Source organism: Hyposmocoma kahamanoa, unplaced genomic scaffold (assembly GCF_003589595.1).
Source record: "Hyposmocoma kahamanoa isolate Upper Pololo Valley unplaced genomic scaffold, ASM358959v1 244, whole genome shotgun sequence".
In the NCBI taxonomy this organism is placed as follows: Eukaryota; Metazoa; Arthropoda; class Insecta; order Lepidoptera; family Cosmopterigidae; genus Hyposmocoma; species Hyposmocoma kahamanoa.
The window spans coordinates 2,205,391-2,225,786 of NW_020653761.1; the positions used below are offsets into that span (position 1 = coordinate 2,205,391).

General features: G+C 38.3%; 2 protein-coding genes across 3 annotated transcripts in view; one reads left to right on the forward strand and one right to left on the reverse strand.

The window, feature by feature from the left end:
- The window catches only part of LOC113228843 (N-alpha-acetyltransferase 15, NatA auxiliary subunit), a 187,191-nt gene that overhangs the window by 14,183 nt on the left and 152,612 nt on the right, over positions 1 to 20,396 (forward strand). The gene's annotated exons all lie outside the window — the stretch shown is intronic.
- On the reverse strand, positions 776 to 19,808 carry LOC113228842 (adhesive plaque matrix protein). 2 transcript variants are annotated; one of them, XM_026462256.1, is made up of 2 exons: positions 19,595 to 19,808; positions 776 to 4,518 (listed from the first exon to the last, which is right to left on the reverse strand). In XM_026462256.1, exons 1-2 carry the CDS (start codon positions 19,637 to 19,639, stop codon positions 1,105 to 1,107), a joined length of 3,459 nt encoding a protein of 1,152 aa, XP_026318041.1. In that variant the 5' UTR covers positions 19,640 to 19,808; the 3' UTR covers positions 776 to 1,104. The 2 variants fall into 2 exon arrangements, with proteins under 2 accessions (XP_026318041.1, XP_026318042.1); XM_026462257.1 differs by lacking the exon at positions 19,595 to 19,808 and adding an exon at positions 4,607 to 4,623 and having other exon boundaries at positions 777 to 4,093.

Here is a 20,396-nt window from a genome sequence, read left to right on the forward strand (position 1 = left end):
GAATTAAAAAACTGTTTTAACTTTCGCTGATTCACCGCTTGATCAAGAAATCTTCTATTTAGCTTGTTTGTTTTTTGTCCTTGTTTTTGTTGGGGTAGGCAGAGGCGTTTCCTGCTTTAACTAGTTATGTCTTTCGCAGTTTGTCGGCTAAAGCCTTAGAATAAGTACGAGGATGTCTATGTGGATGTTCACACGTTTAACTTTATATTAGTGCTTTCCAGTTTATTTTGCTCTGAAATGGTTTTCTATACTGATATACTTTAACCTTTGAATCGTTAACCGCGTTATATAATACAATTGCCTGGTTTAACTTTTCTAGTATTACCATTATCATTATTTGTTTTTCAATAGCTAAAGTCATTGTCAATTTGTCACTAGGCTACATTGTGTGTGTACATTGTGAATTGTGTATAACATAAGAAGGTATTGAATTTTGGCGTGACGCATTAATTGTTCTAGAATTTGTGTTGAAAGTTGTTGGATTTAAAGCTTAAAACTTGCTGCTTGAATTTGTAACACAGTCTTCATTATTTTGTTTCTACGAATTATCTCGAATATCAAAATTTTGCCTCTTTAATATATTTTTTTAATTTATGTTTCTTAATAATGACATAAATATTTCTCAAAAAGTAACAAAGCATAAATCGAGATTGAGGAATTTATTGCATTAAATAAAAAACAATTCATTATTAAAAATTTTAAATTTTATTTTACTTTCTTTGTTTAAACAATAGAATACAAAATCACAATTAATTTGTAATTTTTTCTGTAACAATCGTCGTGTTCGTTACGATTTTCATTCATCATTATCGCGTATCACATTCCTAATAGTTCAAGAATACTGTCATAAATAAATTAATTAATACTAAGCATGCACCACAGTCTCTTAATGTACAAAATTCAATAAATAGAATTTAAAAAAGCGTCCGATTCACAAAACTGTCGCTTGTACAAATAATAGAAAAAGAGTTTGTTAAAATCGTTTAAATATTATGGCAATGCGGTCTTTCCGCTAGTCTTTTCTTACACTACTTAGGACACTATCACATTTGCGCTTATGTACACACGTCGTTGGACGTAACTGTTCAGACTAGAGCTTTGGTTTCACCGTCCATAACCGGGGGTTCTGTATCTTTCTCTTGCCGCTTGTGCCGCTTGCGCTGCTTGTGCTGCTTGCGCTGCTTGCGGTGTTAGGAAATATACATGAGCACCATCGCCTGGTAGCCTGTAAGATACAAATGACCCCGGCTTTCCTTCTCCCGCTGCATTGACAGGCGCTATCCACTCTGCATCAGGATTGACGGGTGGGAGCGGCCTTCGATAGTTCACAGCCGTATCTCCAACCAGCGATGGCCTATTCAAATCGTACTGTTCACCAGCAAACTGTGGTCTTTGCACTTGTTCACCACTATATTGTGGTCTTGGCACTTGTACACCAGAATACTGAGGTCTTTGCACTTTTTCTCCAGTATATTGTGGTCTTTGCACTTGCGTTGGTACTCTGTATTGCTGGGATTGTCTGTATCCAGGGTTTGGGATAGGAATGAACTCGCTGTTCGGATTTACAGGCGGTCGCGGGTATCTTTCATTTACAAGAGTATCATCGAGCAATGACGGTGGCTTCTCTGACTGTATATGTTCCGCAATAGGTTCCGAATCCGGGTTGATTGTTGGTCGCGGCAGACGGTCGTTGACGAGTGTGTCTCGGTCCAATGATGGCGGGTTTGGGTTCTGCTGCTCTACATATTCGTAAGCATATTGCAAGTTGATATTGTTGTCGATCGGTGTTCTAACAGTTCCCAACGGCGGTGTCACAGCTAAACCATTTACGTCGAGCGTGCTATCCTCTATTTTCTTACCAAAAATGTCAAATGAATTCTTCGTAATGTCATCCAAATACCTTTCGTCTTGTTTTGTATAGTATCCGTGACTAATTGGATTTGGGGTAGTATTAGGGTGGTTTACGTGTTGTACCGTTGGAGCTGGCTTTTCGTTTTGTGCAGAAATATGGTTTCTATTTTTTGTAGGACGAACTTCCTTGGTTAATGTATCATCATAATCTTCCTGTCTCGTCTTTGTTTTGGGATAGTATCTGCTGGAGGTGGGTGTCTCCGTAGTCACTTGTACGCTTTCAATCAAGTACTGTTGAGGATAGGCTGGTGAAACCGATGGTGTGATAGCGTTGAACTCGTTTTCTACGTTGAATGGTTTGCTATAGCTCACCATAGGTCTAAATGGCTCGGGGTCCAATTTGGGTGCACGGAATGTTAATTGTTCTGGTCTTGGTTTCGATTGATAACTGAAGTGATAAACTGGTCTTGATGTGATAGCCTTCGGTTTGTGGGCGTGGGTTCTGTGTTGATAGTGAGATTTTGGCCGCTTAGTACTGAACAAATCTATCGTAGATTGTATATCAGCTATTTGTTGGTAGAAAGGGTCTGGTCGTTGCTTCAAATTTTGCACATAAATGTTTTGTGTGTGCGGCTTTTGTATACTAAAGTATTCCTGCGTCAGTGTTCTAGGACCTTGCTTTTGAGGCCATAAGAATAGGGCATCTGCTTGATCTATTGCACCATAGGCTACGTCTACAGCCGGTGCAAATCCAGTTTCAGGATTGACATTCTGTGGTACAGGAGGCTGGTTCGGCACAGTCTTATAATAATTCCTTCCATCGAAGAAAGTTGCTGGCGACGGTGACGTTTTAGGCTGTTCATCGTAGAAATAGAAGGATGCTACAGCATTTTCATTCGGCTTCCTGTACACGGGCTGCAATTTGGTCGTAGGAACTTCATCGTTTTGTGTGTTAGTGTAATACGCTCGCAAAGGCACTGGTGTTGAAGTTACGATATCATTTGTAATCACATGTGACTTATCCGGCACATTATACACTATATACGGTTTTTCAGTTGTTTTAGGATCGTAAACTGGTTCTGGATAATCGTAAATAACAGACACTGATAACGGTTTCGATGTGAGTTTTTGTCGCGTTTTGTATGCAGGCTTTTCTGTTTTGGGTCTGGTAATGATATCGTCTGGTAGATTTTGAAGGCGTACTGGGTTTCTTTGCGGTATTTGTACAATGCGCTGTGGTTTCCGCACCTTTGGTGTCGTAGCGATTTCAACAGTTGGTGGCGTAGTGATCGTGCTTGGTTCCTCTGTGGTTCTAATCGTTTCGGTTGTCGTAGTCGGCCTCGTCTTGTACTTATTTCTGTACAATGACGGTGTAGAAGACGGTTTTACCGTCGGTTTAGGTCTCACGTATGTTGGTGTTGGTGCATTTGTAGTGCTAGGTGCTTCCGTCGTTTTGTCTTCCATAGGAGCGAAGAAATCCGGTGGCGGAGGTAATATGATTCCAGGAACTAATGGCCCAGCTGGGACGCTGCTTTTATAGTCAGCGCGGTAAGAAAAATTGTAAGGCGGCGGATAGTAGATCGAAGGGTCGTCTTCGTCGTAAAGGTCTGACTGGTTGCTCGGTGGTGGTAGAAACGCTGCGCCCGGAGGAAAGCCTTCTGGAAAAGAGCCGTTCATAGATGGGGGGAATGGGTATGGTCCTTCACTCGCATTCCCAGGTAGGAATGGGAACGGAGGAATTGGCAACGGCGTTCCCCCGGCAGTAAAGTTTCCCTGATATTCACTTGGGGGGTAGGGCGGTCCCGGCGCGAAGGGGAATGGCGACGGAGGTAGAGCGCCTTCGCCCGCTCCTTCAAAGAATGGAGGGAAAATGGGCGCAGGGATACTACCGTTCGGCGTGAGGAAGACGAGCGGTCCGTCGTCGGAGAGACGAACTGGAAAGGGCGGTGGTACTTTAGGTTTCTGAGGTAGTTTTACTTGCCTTCGGGGCGCCTCGTAATCATCGATCGGTGGCCAAGGCCTACGCTCGTTTTCTTTTGTTCGTTCCGGGAACGAGCCGCCTGTCAGCACCAGTAAGTGATCTTCTGCTAACCATATTTCGTCTTTCTTTAGCCCTCCGAGATTCTGGATATTGTCTTTTGCCCTCGTCTCAGAGTTTGGCTCGTAACTGACTATACCTGGTCGTTTTGGTGCTTTTGAAAATATTTCATTTTGTATAAGGCCATATTTTCCTTCGGCCACCTGATCGGATAACGTTTTTTTGTCCTCGTCGTCTTCTTTCGTTCTTACAGCGTCTTTGCCCTCTCCGGCGCTGGACATGAGCATGCCGTCGTCCCAAATACCTTGATTCCAGCCCACGGTACCGCCCGACTGGTCCGGCGCGATCACGCCTGCGAACTTTCCCGCTTCAGTTTTTGCATCGTATGAAAGTGAATTTTTCAAGGAGCCATATTCCTTGTCGGGTCGGATTTTCATGTGTCCCCCGATGAGTCGCTTCACAGTACGCTGAGACTCGGCCGTGTTGGAGTCGGTAGGCGGACCGAGGCTGCGATGATCGCGCACGAACGAGTCAGGCGGCAACACGTACGTCGGCACAAGCACACTGCCGCGCGCTTCGCACACCCATGCCAGCGCCACTAGCAGCGCCAGCGCCGCCCCTCTCACCATCTGAAAGTTTGAAAAACATCACTTATTAGACAATAACGCAAATTACCCAACAATTATATCACTTATCTGCACATTAATCAATGAACTTATCTAAGTCGGGTTTTCTTTGTTATTCAAATACGCCCCGTTGTTGTACATGAGCGGGCGAAGTGAAAGGTTTACGGAGACAAAAACGTCGGCCAGTGTTTTCGGCACTGGCGTGCCGCGCGCCACCACCCGCCTTTTATCAAGTTTTACAGAGCGGCTACCTCCGACCGCCGGCATTGAGAATCAAGCGTTTAATTTGAAATTGAATGGCGAATAATGTCCGCGCGGCAGGAAGGCCGCGCCGCCTTTAGCCATTTGAATTAAAAAATAGAACTGTCATGCTTTATCGAGCCGCGTTCGGCTCTAAAGTCGATCTCCTAATTATTCTATTACACACCATTACAAGTTATTTAGCCTCAATAGTTTTAGCGAAATGTTCATTAACTGCAACAACGATATAGTAAACTGGAGTTTTGAAACAACGATCGGATAATTTTTTCAATTTCGATCGGCACGAGCTGTGCAATGTAATGCTGTGTTCCAAGTCACGAAGCGCTGCGCCGCGATTATCACGGTTCTTAGGCAAATCGGGTTTCTTCAAATCTTAACAACGTTTGGTTATTGTGTGTGCCGAGTGGGTGGATGTGACAAAGTGTGACGCACGACGTGAAATTGTTTGAGCGGATTATGTTTTATATTGCAAAACGTACGTTCGCTGTGCTTAATTGCGGCGAAAGCGCTGCGAGGCGAAGGGAATAAGAACGATATCTAGTAGAATAATGGCAGCTGCGGCTGTTAGGGCGGTGAAGGCAAAGTCCCTGGTGTCCGACTGGGCGTGCCGGGGTTGTGAAAGGCACGGTCACCTAACTCGCTCGATTTCGCCTTCGATAAGCTTAGTTAACTGTGCCGGACGTCGAACGCAAGCCTGGCGCCGCGCACAAATAGCTATTTGAAAAGGGAAAACATGTTTATGGTCTGTCCAATCTTGGTCGATTTGCGTCAAACAATGTTATGGATTTTCTATTTCAAATTACATAGATCCAAATAGTGTTATTTATGGCTATAGCGAGGTAAGGTACCCTTCAATAGGGAAATGTAACTGATAAAGTCAGAATGCACCAGTAGTCTTGCAAAACCGTCCAACTCTTAATTGGCTTCGATTGTACTACAATCTAAACGATATTACCACAATAGGTTACGGTGGCCTTTTTACTTTTTAGTTTTCTAACTTGAGATTACGGATAAAGAAACTGTAACACCGTAAGAAAACAACCTTGATTGGTTTGGTTAATATGTAATAAACGATCGAATCCAACTTGTCGCCGACGGCTCAATTGAGCAAAAGTTGCATAACAATTCGTACCAAAACTTGGCTAACAATATATCAATGCAGATAATTGAGTTATGCGTAGGTAATGTGTTGCAATATTTGCACTTGTTACCGAAGATATTAATGCAGATACACGGTATTTTGAATATCGTTTGCTGTGGATCATCTTTCTTTGCATCTCAGTAAGCGGTCGGCCTTGATAAAAATTGTGTCGCGATTGTTTCTTTAAAAAGCGCGGCCCGAGTAGGTTCGCGGTAATTACTTGACATGAGCGATGGAAAGACAACAACGGCCTTGCGTTAGCAAGGTGCCCGATTTTTTTTTGCGGTCACTACAAAACGTGATTAACCAACAAAACCAAAGAGGTTTGGGAGTGTCGCGGTGGCCGACAATGTCTTGCCTTGCGGTCATGATTGGCTCAGTCACAGATTATACAAGAATCGGTCTATTGTTTTTTTTTAATTTATAGGATTCGTTACATGCAAGCTTTCTTAGGTCTCGCATCTACGTTGGGAAACTCCGCTGTGATGCATTGTTGACGATTTGTATTCAGCTCGCCGGCTAACTTTCCAACGGCCTTTGTTTGTTTGAGCTCTGTGACCACACTCGAAACACCAGGACGCGAGTGCTGAGTTTCACTTTTACATGCTTTCTACCTAACACCTATGGATTTTGAAACGATTACACGAAATTTGTTTCAAAAACTCAAAAGCCGTCGGTTTCTGATAGAGTAATTAAGGATAAAGAAAAGCCTAGATCACTATAGTTGACGTAATAACATAGACATGTCTATGTCAGAATAAGGTCTAAGCAGCCATGGGTGCAGTAATTGCATACATTGATCTCCTTGAGTTTGCGGAACGACGGAAAACCAACGCTACCACCATTTATTACCTCGTACCGACCATTTACAATTTACAGCATGTGGCAACAACAACAACAACTGTATTTTTGCCACTCCTTAATGTCCGGGGCTGGTCTGAATGTGGTACAACAGTAACAAGTTATGGCATTGCGCAACTCACCGCGCGAATGAGTTCGATCGACAATCGATAAAGGCTGGCACGTGTCTTAAGTTGTGTTTGTGCCGTTTCGAAACTGTAGCAAATCGCCGCTGACTGTGGCATTGGGACCCTCGAGCGGGACAAATTATGCTATTACAAACTGTCCTTAAAGCACGACGGTCAACAACTTAACGGGTATGTGACACGAACTGCCGTTTATAGCGATTAATCAAAAGATTTGAGCCGAAGTTAACCAGATAGAAATGTAAAGGAGGCGCACGCGCATCATTAGCGCGATGTCAGGGCTGTCAACACATGCTTTGAGTTCGATTTTCAAAGGCACACACCGGAAATTTATCGCGTTGATTGACCCCGGCCAGATGAGGACCATAAATTATTTATGTCCAAAAATTTTTGTAGGATTTTAAAATATGTAAAAATAATAAGCCATAACGCAATTACACGTTGATTCATGTAATTATGTAAATGCTTCTGCGTCTATTTTTGGCTTTGCATTAAAAATGAGCAATAATCAAGATCTCATACAACAATTGTTCTGTAAAGGCAAATGTCAGTGAATGTATCGTTACAACAATAATGACATGCGTATACCCTGATAATACAATACGTCATTCAGATGCACAAATTTGATAAAATTATTGGAATTACGGCATTGTAGCCATTACAAATAAGCCAATAATATCAAAATTGATTGACAACCCTAATAGTGCGCAGACGCAGCGCGGGCGCGTGCCGTCACTGATTGATCTACGGCCTCATTACCCACCTTTATTCCACCTCAAGCGCCCTAACCTCCGCGAATCTTTTGTTTATATTATTACCATTATTCATTAGTTTTACTCTCTTTGGCGTACTGCAAGGCATTGTTTTGGTGCGATATTTATTAATAGTTTATAAGAATAATATGTTGAGCAATGCATAACAAAATCCGGATAATTAATAAATACGCTAATTAAATGCGGCTAATTGAAATTTTAGTGATTTATCATTCTTACTGTTAGAGTTGCGTAGGACTCTTGTACTGAAGAAATTGTTTTTCAATAATGATTTCGACCTTCGAAGAGCTTTTAATGGTAATCCTAATGCTATTTTCATCATTACTACTCTACAGGCAATATCTTCTCTAAATACAGTTGTTATTTATGTTTTTATTGTGTCGACTATAATTTAATGCTGGTTAAACCCCAGGAGAGCGTTAAAGAATTGCTTTATTTGTGTCAATCGGTTTATAAACAACAAATTATCAGATAAACACTTGCACAACGCACGGAAGTGTTGTTGCACCATTTTTGCTAAACGAGATCATTATTATTCAATTTTCGTTCTACAATTTCGATTCGCTATCGCTTTTATTTAACTTTGTAATGTCTAGTTTAGCAGTAACGATAATTGCGATATTGAATCTGAGAAATGCAAATAGTGTCATGGCTTAGCAATAGTTGTAAGTATCAGTTAATAATTGTCCACTATTGGTCAAGGCGAGCCCATCGTAAACCGGTGTCTTAATACATGCATCATGTCGTCTATACTATACATTATGTCATCTAACACTACGTTATTATAATCTTACATTTGCTTTACAATCTTTAGAGTATTTAGCAATCCAACATCTTTAATCCGACCTTCAATTATAATGTGGGAATTCTTTATAGACTCTAATTTAGATTATCTTTAGAAATACAGTTGCTGTAGTTAACTTTGCACAAATATCTTCGCTTTTATTTGTTGCACAATTTCTACGTTTCACCTTATTGCGTGGGTTTGCTAGTATTAAATTTACTGTTCTATTATCCATATTAGCATGATCTTTTATAGACCTTTGCAGTTCCTTTATCTAGTGTTGCAAATTGTCAGTATCAGGAGTTTATGTTCCGTTTTTCAGTTTGATGTCAACACTGCTAGTTATTGTTGTGGTATGCTAAGGTCGTTGGGTAAAAATCGATCTGATTCTTGTAGTCGTGACTGGTTGTGGTCGTGGCCTGCGCACGCGCCACACCGGGGCCATTTCGTCGTGAAATATCTCCCAACTGCCTCTTATACGGTCTGTCATGTGCGCTATTGTTGGCATGTATGATTAATAACACTATACTTTTGTGTGCACCAAGGTTACTCGTTTGTTACATATTTTGAAATTTCTTTTTCGCCTATTTAGTCACGTTTTTAATCTACACTGCTACAATAATAATCTAATCATTTGACTTGTGGTTAACAATAGGACCACTCTGCATAATGAAAGATAAATTCAGCATCCAGGCAGCGGTTACGCCCTGTGTGTTTGATTTTCAGGCTCTGCTAGATTTCTGCCAGTGCCCAAATACTATGAGCACTGTTATTTAGATTATATTAACTATAGGCGTCTCATTTTGGTTGATTTTTCCGTAATCATGTTGATTGAATACAATATCGATCCCACCCTTGAAAATTTATACAGCCTTCACACCAATTAAATAAGCTTCCGTATTTGTAGGCAATTCTTCTACATCGTTCTAAATAAACAAAAACGTCGTATTATATTATTTATTTGTGTCTTTTACAATAAAAATACTAATATTAACCGAGATAAGGCAGATAATTCCTTAAACAGTGTGTCTAATGTTGAATGAGACCATTCCGCATTGTTTTCTAGAGATGCGGCATTTATTAAAGCTTTTAAATACGTGATATGTTTTTATCGTTTGCTTTCCTTTCTTTGTTTCTGCTTTCCAGTCTTTGTTTCGTAATTTCACAGTCCCGTCGACGTAATCTTCCGTGTAATGCCCTGTACGTTCGCATGTCACTTGTCCCATAATTGCGATTACCGCATCTCAAAATTTTTAACATTTGACGAAATTTTGTACGTCGGAAATGAATCTTACATGTCGCTTGTTAACTTCTTGAACCTTATATTTCTTTGAAACTGCACGTCTTATTTCATCAAAATAGACGATCTCAGTAATTCAATCAAACAGCGATCTTGCTTTACAGTTACCGGGTATAATACGACTCTCTTTTAAAATAAATTTTTAAACAGCGTCATGTCATAGTTCTGTCTAATATATGGTTTTCGTTGTAATTTTGTACCTTTATTGTCTAGTACAGTAAAACTCCCAATTTGAAGCCAATTAGCTGGTACAATTGTACGAGGCACATTTATACTTTAATTAATTCTTGTTATTTTTGTTCCAGGTAAGAGGTTATATTTTCGAAGGACGACACTTATACGTGAGTAATATTACGTGCCTGTTACGTACTATATAGTTTCGATCGAATCTTGCTTTTACGGCGATGGAGTAAACACCAATTAAGTGATTTGCACCAGATAATCGCTATTAGTTTAGTATATTGTTTAATATGAGCGTCTCTTGTGCAAGATTGTTTCAAAATTTTTCCGCTATTCTGGTGTTACCTTTTGGTGGTTTTCGGAGCGTAGCGAATAATAGGCAACCTTAGATTGCGAGTCCTTCGGTGTGCGAGGAAAGCTGCATATTTTTGTAACGAAATTTTGTAACACTTGCTTAGACCATTTAGTTATCTTGATCTGTAATTACGTTTCAAGGTGATATTTGGACTAGTTATGGTACGTGACGATTTTGTTTTAGCCGCTGCTATAATTATAAATGTGCCATAATAATTATAGTAATTATCTTGGTCACAAACTAGGAAGTTCCGTTGTGAAGGTTCGCACATACTTGTCCTTTACCATTACGAGCGCCGTAGCTCTGATATTATCTTGAAAAAGCACCTAGTTGTTAAACGAATATAAAGTTTCTAAATTTGTTCTACTGGGAGCCGAAAACTATGACGTAATGCCCAAAGTGCTTAATCACTGAGCCACCTCCATCTTTATGACGTTCTATGTTCGTCATGGCGATTAGAGCAGTGCTGACGATGCGCGGGCGCAGCTAGCCGCTGGGAACGCGCCTATTGTCTTGAACTGACACACGCGTGACAATAGTTACTACACACTTCGAACAAATTGTCTTTGTACATTGTTTTCTCTTCGCTTGGTTTTCACAGACCTTGTTTTTGGCTCAAAATGAGTTTTTTTGAGTACATCAAACCATCACTTTATGCCACTTGATGATACATTCAATGACTTGATAAAGCAGTACAGGACGCATTAACCCGTCGTCACGCGTCTTCACACACAAGATGTCCCTAACGATTATGGTAAACATTTTTTTTAATTAGTATTTTTTAATGGAGATCACTACAGTACCAAAATAGTTAGGGACACCGTGTGTCCCTAGGATGCGTGACGGGTTAAATAGAGGGTTGTATCTACGCATTAATACCTACAAATATTTTTGTGATGATCCAATATTTAAACGTACGAAGAATTAGTCGCATTTTTCGGAATGAGCTGTATTTTCCTTATTTATTTGCAAAATATCGAATATTTACATCGAATAACAAAAAAATTAATTTTAACAAATTCTTCGCCTGACTCCATCTTTACCATTTTTGTTTTTCGTCGACAACAGTCGTACACGATCATTAAACCGGATACGTTTTTGTTGACGTACAAGTGACGTAATACGATTAATAGTACACTCACGTGTTAACGATTTTGATTTCTCAGGAATATCATCTGTTTTTCCGCTTGAAGAATGTTTACTCACGATTTGTCAACATAATCTGGTCTTTTTTTTACAAGCCAATTTTTATAGAGTTATTTACTGTATAATACCGTGTGCGAAATAGAGCGAAGCCGTGATTCGGGGTTTTGTTACGAGAATGTTCAAACTACCATTTGGTGTTAGGATTCGGTTGTAGTACTAATAATAATCAACCCATTTATACGTCCTACTGCTGGGCACGGGTCTCCTCTCAGGCGAGGGTTTAGGCCATAGTCCACACGCTTTCGAGGGTTATGAATCTTCTTCGACGCGCAGGTTTTATCACGATGTTGTCCTTCACCGAAAAGGTCATGGTGGATTTCAAATTAAATTTCGCACATACATTCCGAGAAACTCAGCTGTTCGTGCCCTGATTCGAACCCACGGTCTACTGCTAATATGACTAATAATGTACTGCTAGTGTAAAAAAGAATGATATTGACTCCGAAAGACTTTCAGTCATATTAAAGTTCATTACTTAAATTGGTCCCGCCGGGAATCGAAGCTCCTCATTTAACACCCATAATTCTAACCGCTAGGCCATCGAGATCGTTAATTTGTTGCTTAAGTTTACATTTATATGCAACTAATTTGCAAACTGCTGTAGAAGTCTTGAGATCGATTTAACTAAACGGTTAGCGGTACGGTTTTTATGAGAATTAAGCATCAACACATTTAATTTTTATTTATGGGTCTTAAATGGGTATGATTATCTTTTATGACGATGTTACAAATCTGTAGAACATTTTTCTTTTTTTTAACCAACTTAAAAAAGGAGACGGTACTCAATTCTATTGTATTTTTTTGTATGTATGTTACGTAATTACACGGAGATTTGTGCACCGATTTCCACGATTCTTTTTTTGTTGGAAAGGGAGTAAGTACCTCGGTAGTGGTTCCATTGAAATTTTGAAGAAAATATTCTACCTTAAGGGGTGACAAATTAAGGAATGAATCAGGTTTATTGGATTTCACTCACTCACTCCGTTAACCGATTACAATAAAAGTTGGCAACATTCCACAAACTTTTGAGACCAGTTTTTTTGCATTCTTGCTTTCGATAAAGATTCATTTGTCCATACCAAATTAATTTTAAAATCAACCTATCTATACCAATTAAAAAACTACGCAATAACACCGATTTCTTCCAATTATGTTGTTAACAAAATCTTGCACGGATAATCAAATAACACAAACTGAAAGCTTCGAACAATAGACATTGTTATAAATTTATAATACCCACGCGTAAAAACTCGTGTTGGATAAATCTGAGCTTCCTATAAAAGGCTATTATAATAAATGACATAGTTCACCTTACAGATCCTGTTACGGCCAATGTCCTGTTATCCTTGACTTTAGAAAATGAATCATAAGAAGTTGTGCATAAAATCTAAATTGAATAATTAGTTCGTGGCGTCCTGGGTCGCGTTTTCTTACAGTATTGACAATTACGGCAAACGTATCGAAAGTTCTTTAAGGGTCTTTGAAGCGTCTCTTTAAGATCATTTGTCAGGACATCTTCTCTTTAGATGACGTCTGCATCGTTATTTGTAAGATGTTATCCACGTAGTACGGTCGAATTTTAAAATAAAGGTACCAAACTACCATCCTCTGTCATTTTGAAAAATAGAGTTGCCATGTTTTTTTATAGTGATGCATTCTTGATGGACTTACTGATACGGAATCAGTCAAAATTAATTTGAATCAAAACATATTTAATTTACTCTCTATTTTTTAAATAGTTTAAATGATATAATTTGTATTGATGGCCTCCTAAGTGAACCAGTGGCATCGATCCTTTAAGACATCACTGTTTTGTTATATCATAAACGTCAGTTTACTATCTCGCGATGACCTCGCTGGTCCGATTGTTTGCACATTGAGCGCTGGATAAGGTCATTCCCGGTAAAACCAATTTGGGAAAAAAACATTTCTAAACTAGTTCTGGTCAGGTTAGTGTCTCAGAGCGAATTTAGTTGTTCTAGTACACACGTAGTGATATAATTATTCTTAAAAGCTATGTAGATTGTACATTGCATCTGGATAATGTTGAATAATTAGACCTTGTTATAAAAATATGTATATTTACACAACTATACCATACCAACTAAATGTAGTAACCGACAAAGGCAGTTTTTAGGTTGATTGTCGTCGTACAAGTTTATAGTATACCGGTGAAAATTTCACCTACTTTCTATTCACGCGGGGCTTTAGAATTGACCATAACGAATATATTATCTTTGTTTTCGGTGAATATGGCACTTTACTTTTATTATACAAACGATAAACAAGCCGGATTAAATCTTAATTCTACAGAATTGTCTCATAGAGGAAATAAAACGCTACGTAGAGCGGCGATAGTCTAGTCGAAGAACGATTTCTCAATTCGGGGTCTACATTTCGAATCCCTGGCTAACGGTGAGTGAAAACATCGTGAACCTGCACGTCGAAGAATGTTAGCAACCTTAATTAGGTCAGTGGGAAGCATAATGGGTTGACAATGGTGGATCATGGTTTTTTTAATATACCAATTGAAGGGACAAACACGTCACGCGCCTGGTAGTAAGCGACACTCATGTCCGTACCAGTTACAGTGCCACTCAGAGCTTTAAATCGCAAATATGTAAGAGTGATTACACACGGCGGCTTTTAGTGCAAACGCGCGTTCGTGAAACGCGCCACTGTATCGCTACAAACGCGCGATTGCATCGATGCAATCGCCTAAAAACCCCAAGTGTAGTGATGCAATCGCGCGCTTGCATCGCGTTTGCATAGCTGTTTAAAATCGCCGTATGTAACCGCTCTTAGGGACATAGAGCCCGTCACACTGGGACATACGGTGAAATTACAAGCGCATGGGACAGAAAAGTTATGTCAGGACAGGTATTCCGAAACTGGTTGTTTCTGTTCTTATGATTGATATTTCTTAACTCCCCAGTTTTCTTTGCAGCGACTGTACGTACTTCAGTCTAAGAGTCGTATTCTAGAACTGTACTCAATGCTCAAGTCAGGATTGCAATTGAAACACAAGCACTGGAAATACGACCCTAATGGCAGGGACTTGAGTATGATTTCGAGTGCTTTAAACCATACTCAAATCCTGACTTGAGCATTGAGTAGAGTTCTAGAATACGACCCTAAGTGTTACAAGTCCGCAAAAGTCTCGTGCCACTTTTATTTTGATTAACGATTGGTCGAATCACTATTTACTATCTAATGTGATATAATTGATCGATGTATGATAGATATATTTTCGTCTATCTAAAATCAATTTATAAATCATTATTTTTGAATTGACTTTGTAACTATTATTATTTTTAAATTTACTTTTGTACTAACTTGCCAGTTTCGAATCATGGTGAAAAGGTTTTATATTAAACACAGGGTGTTTTATGAAGATCCAACGATGATTCTAATAAGATACTAATGGCAAAGTTTTTTTTCTTATTATTTCAAACAAACATTTTAGTTATGAATAAAAAAGATTTTAATTATTCAAATTATCTTTTTATCAAAATGTAAAACACATTTTTATGTTATTCAAAACAAAAAGACTAATAATAACGCACACACTTTCATGACTTCGCACTAGGGAAACCCTGTATCGCGGGTGCCATGGACACACACATAGACAACCACAAATTACACCCAAAACTCACGAGAGAAATAAATGTAGGCCATACAAATATTTCTCCCGGCCCGGTAATCGAACCCGGGACCACTGCGTGGCAGTCCAGCACGATAACCATTCGGCCACTGAGGCTGTTAAGTTCATTAACAGCAGAGCTACTTGTGTAAGAATTCATCCAGGGAAATACTGTCACCATATCCATTTCTGCGGCCAAGTAAGGGCTCTAGTGAAGTTACTAGCACATAGGACTTGTTAACGTCATGCCTCAGTGCACGAATTGTTCGTTCCGTCACTTGATATCATAATAAAAAAAGAAACAAACGAGGAAGCACGTATCTATACTTGCATTTTAGTAGCAGTAGATCTCCTTGTGAAAGAGTTCGTCCAGGGAAGTACAGCCACCTTACCCATTTTTTCCGCCAAGCAGTAATGTCAGCATTACTCTGTCCAGGTTTTGAGGGTGCTGGTGAAATTACTGGCACATGGGACTTGTCAATTTATGTCTCAGGGTGACGGGCGCAGTGGCAGTGCCACATCTTTGCGATTTAAAGCTCTGAGTGGCACTAAACCTGTCATGGACAGGCGTGTAGCTTACCGTCAGCCGCACGACTAGTTCGTCCCGTCACTTGATATTATAAAAAAAAATTAAGGTATGTAACGTGGATGATATTTCCAATAAAAAACTTAATTATTTTTATGTTAATGAAAATATGCAGCTTATAAGCAATCCTTGAGTAAATGAAAAATCCACAAGCCTGAAACTTTCGTTAGTTTGAAAAATAAATATATACGCAATTTTTATCGGAAAAAAATTGTTTCATTTTCTGTGTGTAACAATCGCGAAATTCTAAGAACTCAATAAATCCTTGAGTAAACTTTGTGCTAATCTCGAAAATTTGATATAACACGAAATATTTTCGTAATTTTCTTCACATTGTAAATACATGACAAAGCAATATTATAATAAAGTGTTAAGTTTGATGTGCACGGGCCGTTGTCATATAATACATAGTATAACGATTGATTGGTGAGCACGCTTCATGTCTGCCACACTTGGTACGTGATCAAAGAAAACATTTTTCAAAAATAAAAAATTGCATATCCCGTCATTTTGCGTATAATTAGTACGAAGACACGTTCACATATACCGTTACGATGTTTAATATGATGATCTAATACATCGGGAATTTATATTTTAGAATTACAATATGTACATTTTGTTGAATTTACGTTGGTTTTTTTAAGAATAATTTCTGGATTTATCTTTGCGTTATAAAGACTGATGCAGATGTTTACCGACATTAAAATGGAAGTGCTTATTTTTTTTTTAATTACGCAACGCGATGGGAGTCCTTTTTCTTAAACTTTTGTTGTACAACAGGTTTAATTAAATTTAAGGCAGTAATCGGGTCAGATATTTTGAAGACAAGCGTCTTTCGTTTTCGTCCACATCTTCGCCCTAGATTGTGGACAAACGTAAGCCATCTTACTTATCGTCTCTTATCATTTCAATGGCCATACAAAACTATGACAAAAAAAATGAAATTATCTCAACTCTCGTTTAGTTTTATTTTTCAAACCACTAATGTTTCGTTCTTTTACATGTCGCAAGGTCACTGATGCCTAACAATTATTCATTTATGTTCATGGTAATAACAAATTTTATTTTGTAATGTATGTTGATAACACAATGCGATATATATTATTAAAATGAATACTCTTGTTCTTTCTTAAAATCTTTATTTTAGTAAATTCATATCGCAGTTCGACCGACTCCTGTTTCAATGAGAAACTCAAATGCGAATGCACAATACTAATGTAGTGAATCACTAACACCGCAATTCAATTAACCACAGAATGGTTTCACCTACTCTCAACTTAAGGAAATCTTACATCACTTAATGAAGATGGATATTCAGGCACGAGATTGTGTTTCGTACGAGAATTGGAATTATGCAAAAATCGGCACTTTGAAATATTTTTACGATGTTTTTGAAGGTTGCTTTTTAAGTGTCACCCTATAGCTATCCTAATAATGATTTTTTATTTTTTACAGCCTACTCGAATTATCTGTGTAATAAGTCAATAGCGTCTCTTGGGGTTCAATTTTTTTTTAATTGGTTCATTATAGAAATTTGTAAATATTATTGAAAGTATTCAACTTGATATGCTCAAAGAGTCATCCGGTCCAATAAGTATAATAAATAGAATAATGAGGATTAGGCCCTAATTGTCAGTGAGCTTCACCACCGCGTCCATATCAAAACGCGTGTACTATATTCGTTTATATACACGTGCTGAAAGAGACGAAGAGTGCTGAAGCGTGCTGATAATGGAGTGGTTGTGTGTATAGCTAACAAGAATGTACACAACTAACTCTCGCACTTGTCATTTCCTCTTAAACTCTAAACACTACGGTTTAAATTACCGTAAAAGCGCAATTATCTACGGAAGTTGTAAATAACAGATACAAAAAGTTGCTTAGAACCGATGTACCGGCCTCTCCAGAGGCATTAATAAGAACGTAATTAAATAATATATTAAGAATATTGTTTGGAACATGTAACTGTTTAGACGTCTCTATAACATTTGCGTCCTGCATTACTAGCATGTGATATAAATGTTAGTGGTATATTGCATTGCTATTACGTATACGGTCGTAATTTATAAAATTTCTATTGGTCTGACGTATGATTGATTTTCCATGCACATGTATTTATACAGAAGTTGCGTTTTTAGGCCACTTCCATATTGTTTTCTATAAGTTTCGTAAACGTGCGGTATAGAAGTTTAGAAAGTAAGTTATACTTGCGTTAGGAATATCATTTTTTTTTGCCTGTGAAACTTAAAATTCACATTATCGTTACTTAAAATAACTTACATGATTATGAATTAACTTAGAACAGTATCTTTAACAGTTGCACAGTTTAGCGTTTACTAATCAAACGTAAAGCATATTAATATGAGTAATTTTCACACCCATTCATAAAGTCCTACGCTTCATGTAAGTACGTATTAGTTATTGTTAGAAATTGTTCAGAATCGTGTTCGTAATATTGTGTTTTCGACGTTGTGGGTGTCATTATGGTGTTAAACATTTTAGTAGGTGGGTAAAGGTGTTTTATATCGGAAGTTTTACTTTGAAAATTGATTAAGTTTCAATTATTATTATTACATAATAATATAGATGTAGACCGGTTTTTATGGTGTCGCCATTTCTCAGGTCCCGGGGTCGATCCCCGGCCGGGGCAACGTAGAGAAACTCAATTTTGTATATTTACAAGTGCTTTAGTTTACTTTGTTACTTTGAAATCAGAGTTTTCTAATTTGAATTGTCTAATATTTATTTATTTATTTTATTGACATTGTTTAAAAAAATGGAATGGAGTGAGTGAGAGACTTCAGCAAAAAAAATATGTAACAGCAAAATAAGTGAAATTTGACGTTAAACCTTTAACAAGTTTCTCAGAATTTTAAATGTAAATTTTTAACTCGCGTTTGGCGGTATGAAAAACAACATTATATTCAGTAGTTAAAATTTCTTAAAACCGAACTTTTGTTCTCAAATTATCTATGTTCACACAAGTGTTTCCCTCGTCATTGAATCACATATCGAAGGCTGGGCGCTGTGAAACTTTAATCTGTCGTGGCTGTATTGTTTTAGTCTCATTGTGTTGCTGCGGACTGCAGTCTGCCATACCACCGGCCCGTGAGATCTGGGTCGGGGTTCAGGGATCTAATTGTGATACGTATCTTTTTTGTTGACACTTTTAGTTTGCACGCAAAATGTATTTAAAACCGGTTGCTTTTTAACCGTTACGATTTGGAGCAGATAAGTAAATAACGCTACCATAGTGCGACATAGTAAATGTTATTTAACTTCTTTATATATTTGACGTGTGACTACATAAGGTATTATTCACTCTACGTGTATCACTTGACGTTTAGGTAAAATATATTATGTCCATTTCCAATATCTGACTAGCATTCTTAAATAATTAAGATATAAATCTTTATAATTTTTATGACTGCACTGAATTTGTTTGAAAAGTAGTTAGAGCCGTGTTTTTTAACCTTAAAATTAGATTATGTTGTCTTTTTGATATTATTTAAATATCATTACGCCTGTATTACGCGTTTTGTTTACTGAATACGAGTAATGTGTTTGACCTGTACTTATAGCCTTATTAATACCGGTATAGAGTTTTGTTTATTTTGACACTGTTTAAATTTCTTGATAAGTAACATCTGGTATTTTACACAATTTTTCGTACGTTATATAATTGTTGGCGTATTTTGAATTTACCATCAATAAAATGGGTCGGGTTTTAGTGTTTGTCAAGTTGCAACTTTTATTACATAATGACCAGTGAATTTGCCGCTTTGCACAGGTAGCGTACGCCTTATATTGTGACATTTACTTACAAACACAACCAAAATCTTTTGTAAACAAAACAAAGCTTACATTTATTGATAACGGTCGAGGCTGCAGCTTAATCACAATTTTCATGCACGTTCAATTGCACATATCACGAAGTCACTGCACTGTCTATTTATCGGATCCCACTTGTACAAGTCACTGGCACATTTCAACTGTTTGGAAAAGACCGGCAGATAGTGGGGGTTGGCACGTGTGATCCGTAAGTCGGTCCAAACATGAGTGGCGGTAGTGGTAGGGCGGCCGGTGTAAATACCTCTATAAACTCGTGCGCTGCGCCTACGCATACAAGTGTAAAATTTAACTCGCACAACCACAATTCCGCCTGTACTATTTACACTGACGCATTGTCTTGTGGCTTCAACTTTTTTAAACGAAGATGAGATCCCTTTATTAAAAGTATTCAAAGCATGCTAAATTATAGCCTGCCTCTGACAGTCGAGACGTTTTCTCTGCATTTTCACTTTCTATGGACTCGTTTCTAGATTCTAGTGCCTTTGAATGTTCTAGGTAGTGTGTGTCGATTGACGACTAGCTTTTGCCCGTGGCTGCGTTCGCTGATCAGTTGTCAGTACTCTCCTTATCATAACGAATGTATTCCACATCTTTAGCGAAATTGAGTTATTAACATATCTGGGATATGCCAAACGAAATCTATAACTCCTTCTGATCAGATTTTTAATGTCTTATTTAGTATCAATGTTATTATCGAGTTCTTAGGTTTTCGCGATTGTTACACATAGGAAATGAAATTATTTTTTCCGGATTTAAATCGCGTATAATTTGTTTTTTCAAACAAACCGACGTTTCGGGCCCTTTACAGGTCCCA

What these genes read in the sequence shown, in the direction of transcription:
- LOC113228842 (XM_026462256.1), bottom strand. Translation starts at nt 19,639, where the DNA reads ATGAAAATTGTGATTAAGCTGCAGCCTCGACCGTTATCAATAAAT. An exon ending in CTCGACCGTTATCAATAAAT is followed by an intron (nt 4,519 to 19,594) that starts GTAAGCTTTGTT and finishes TCAAACTTTCAG; the next exon opens with ATGGTGAGAGGGGCGGCGCT.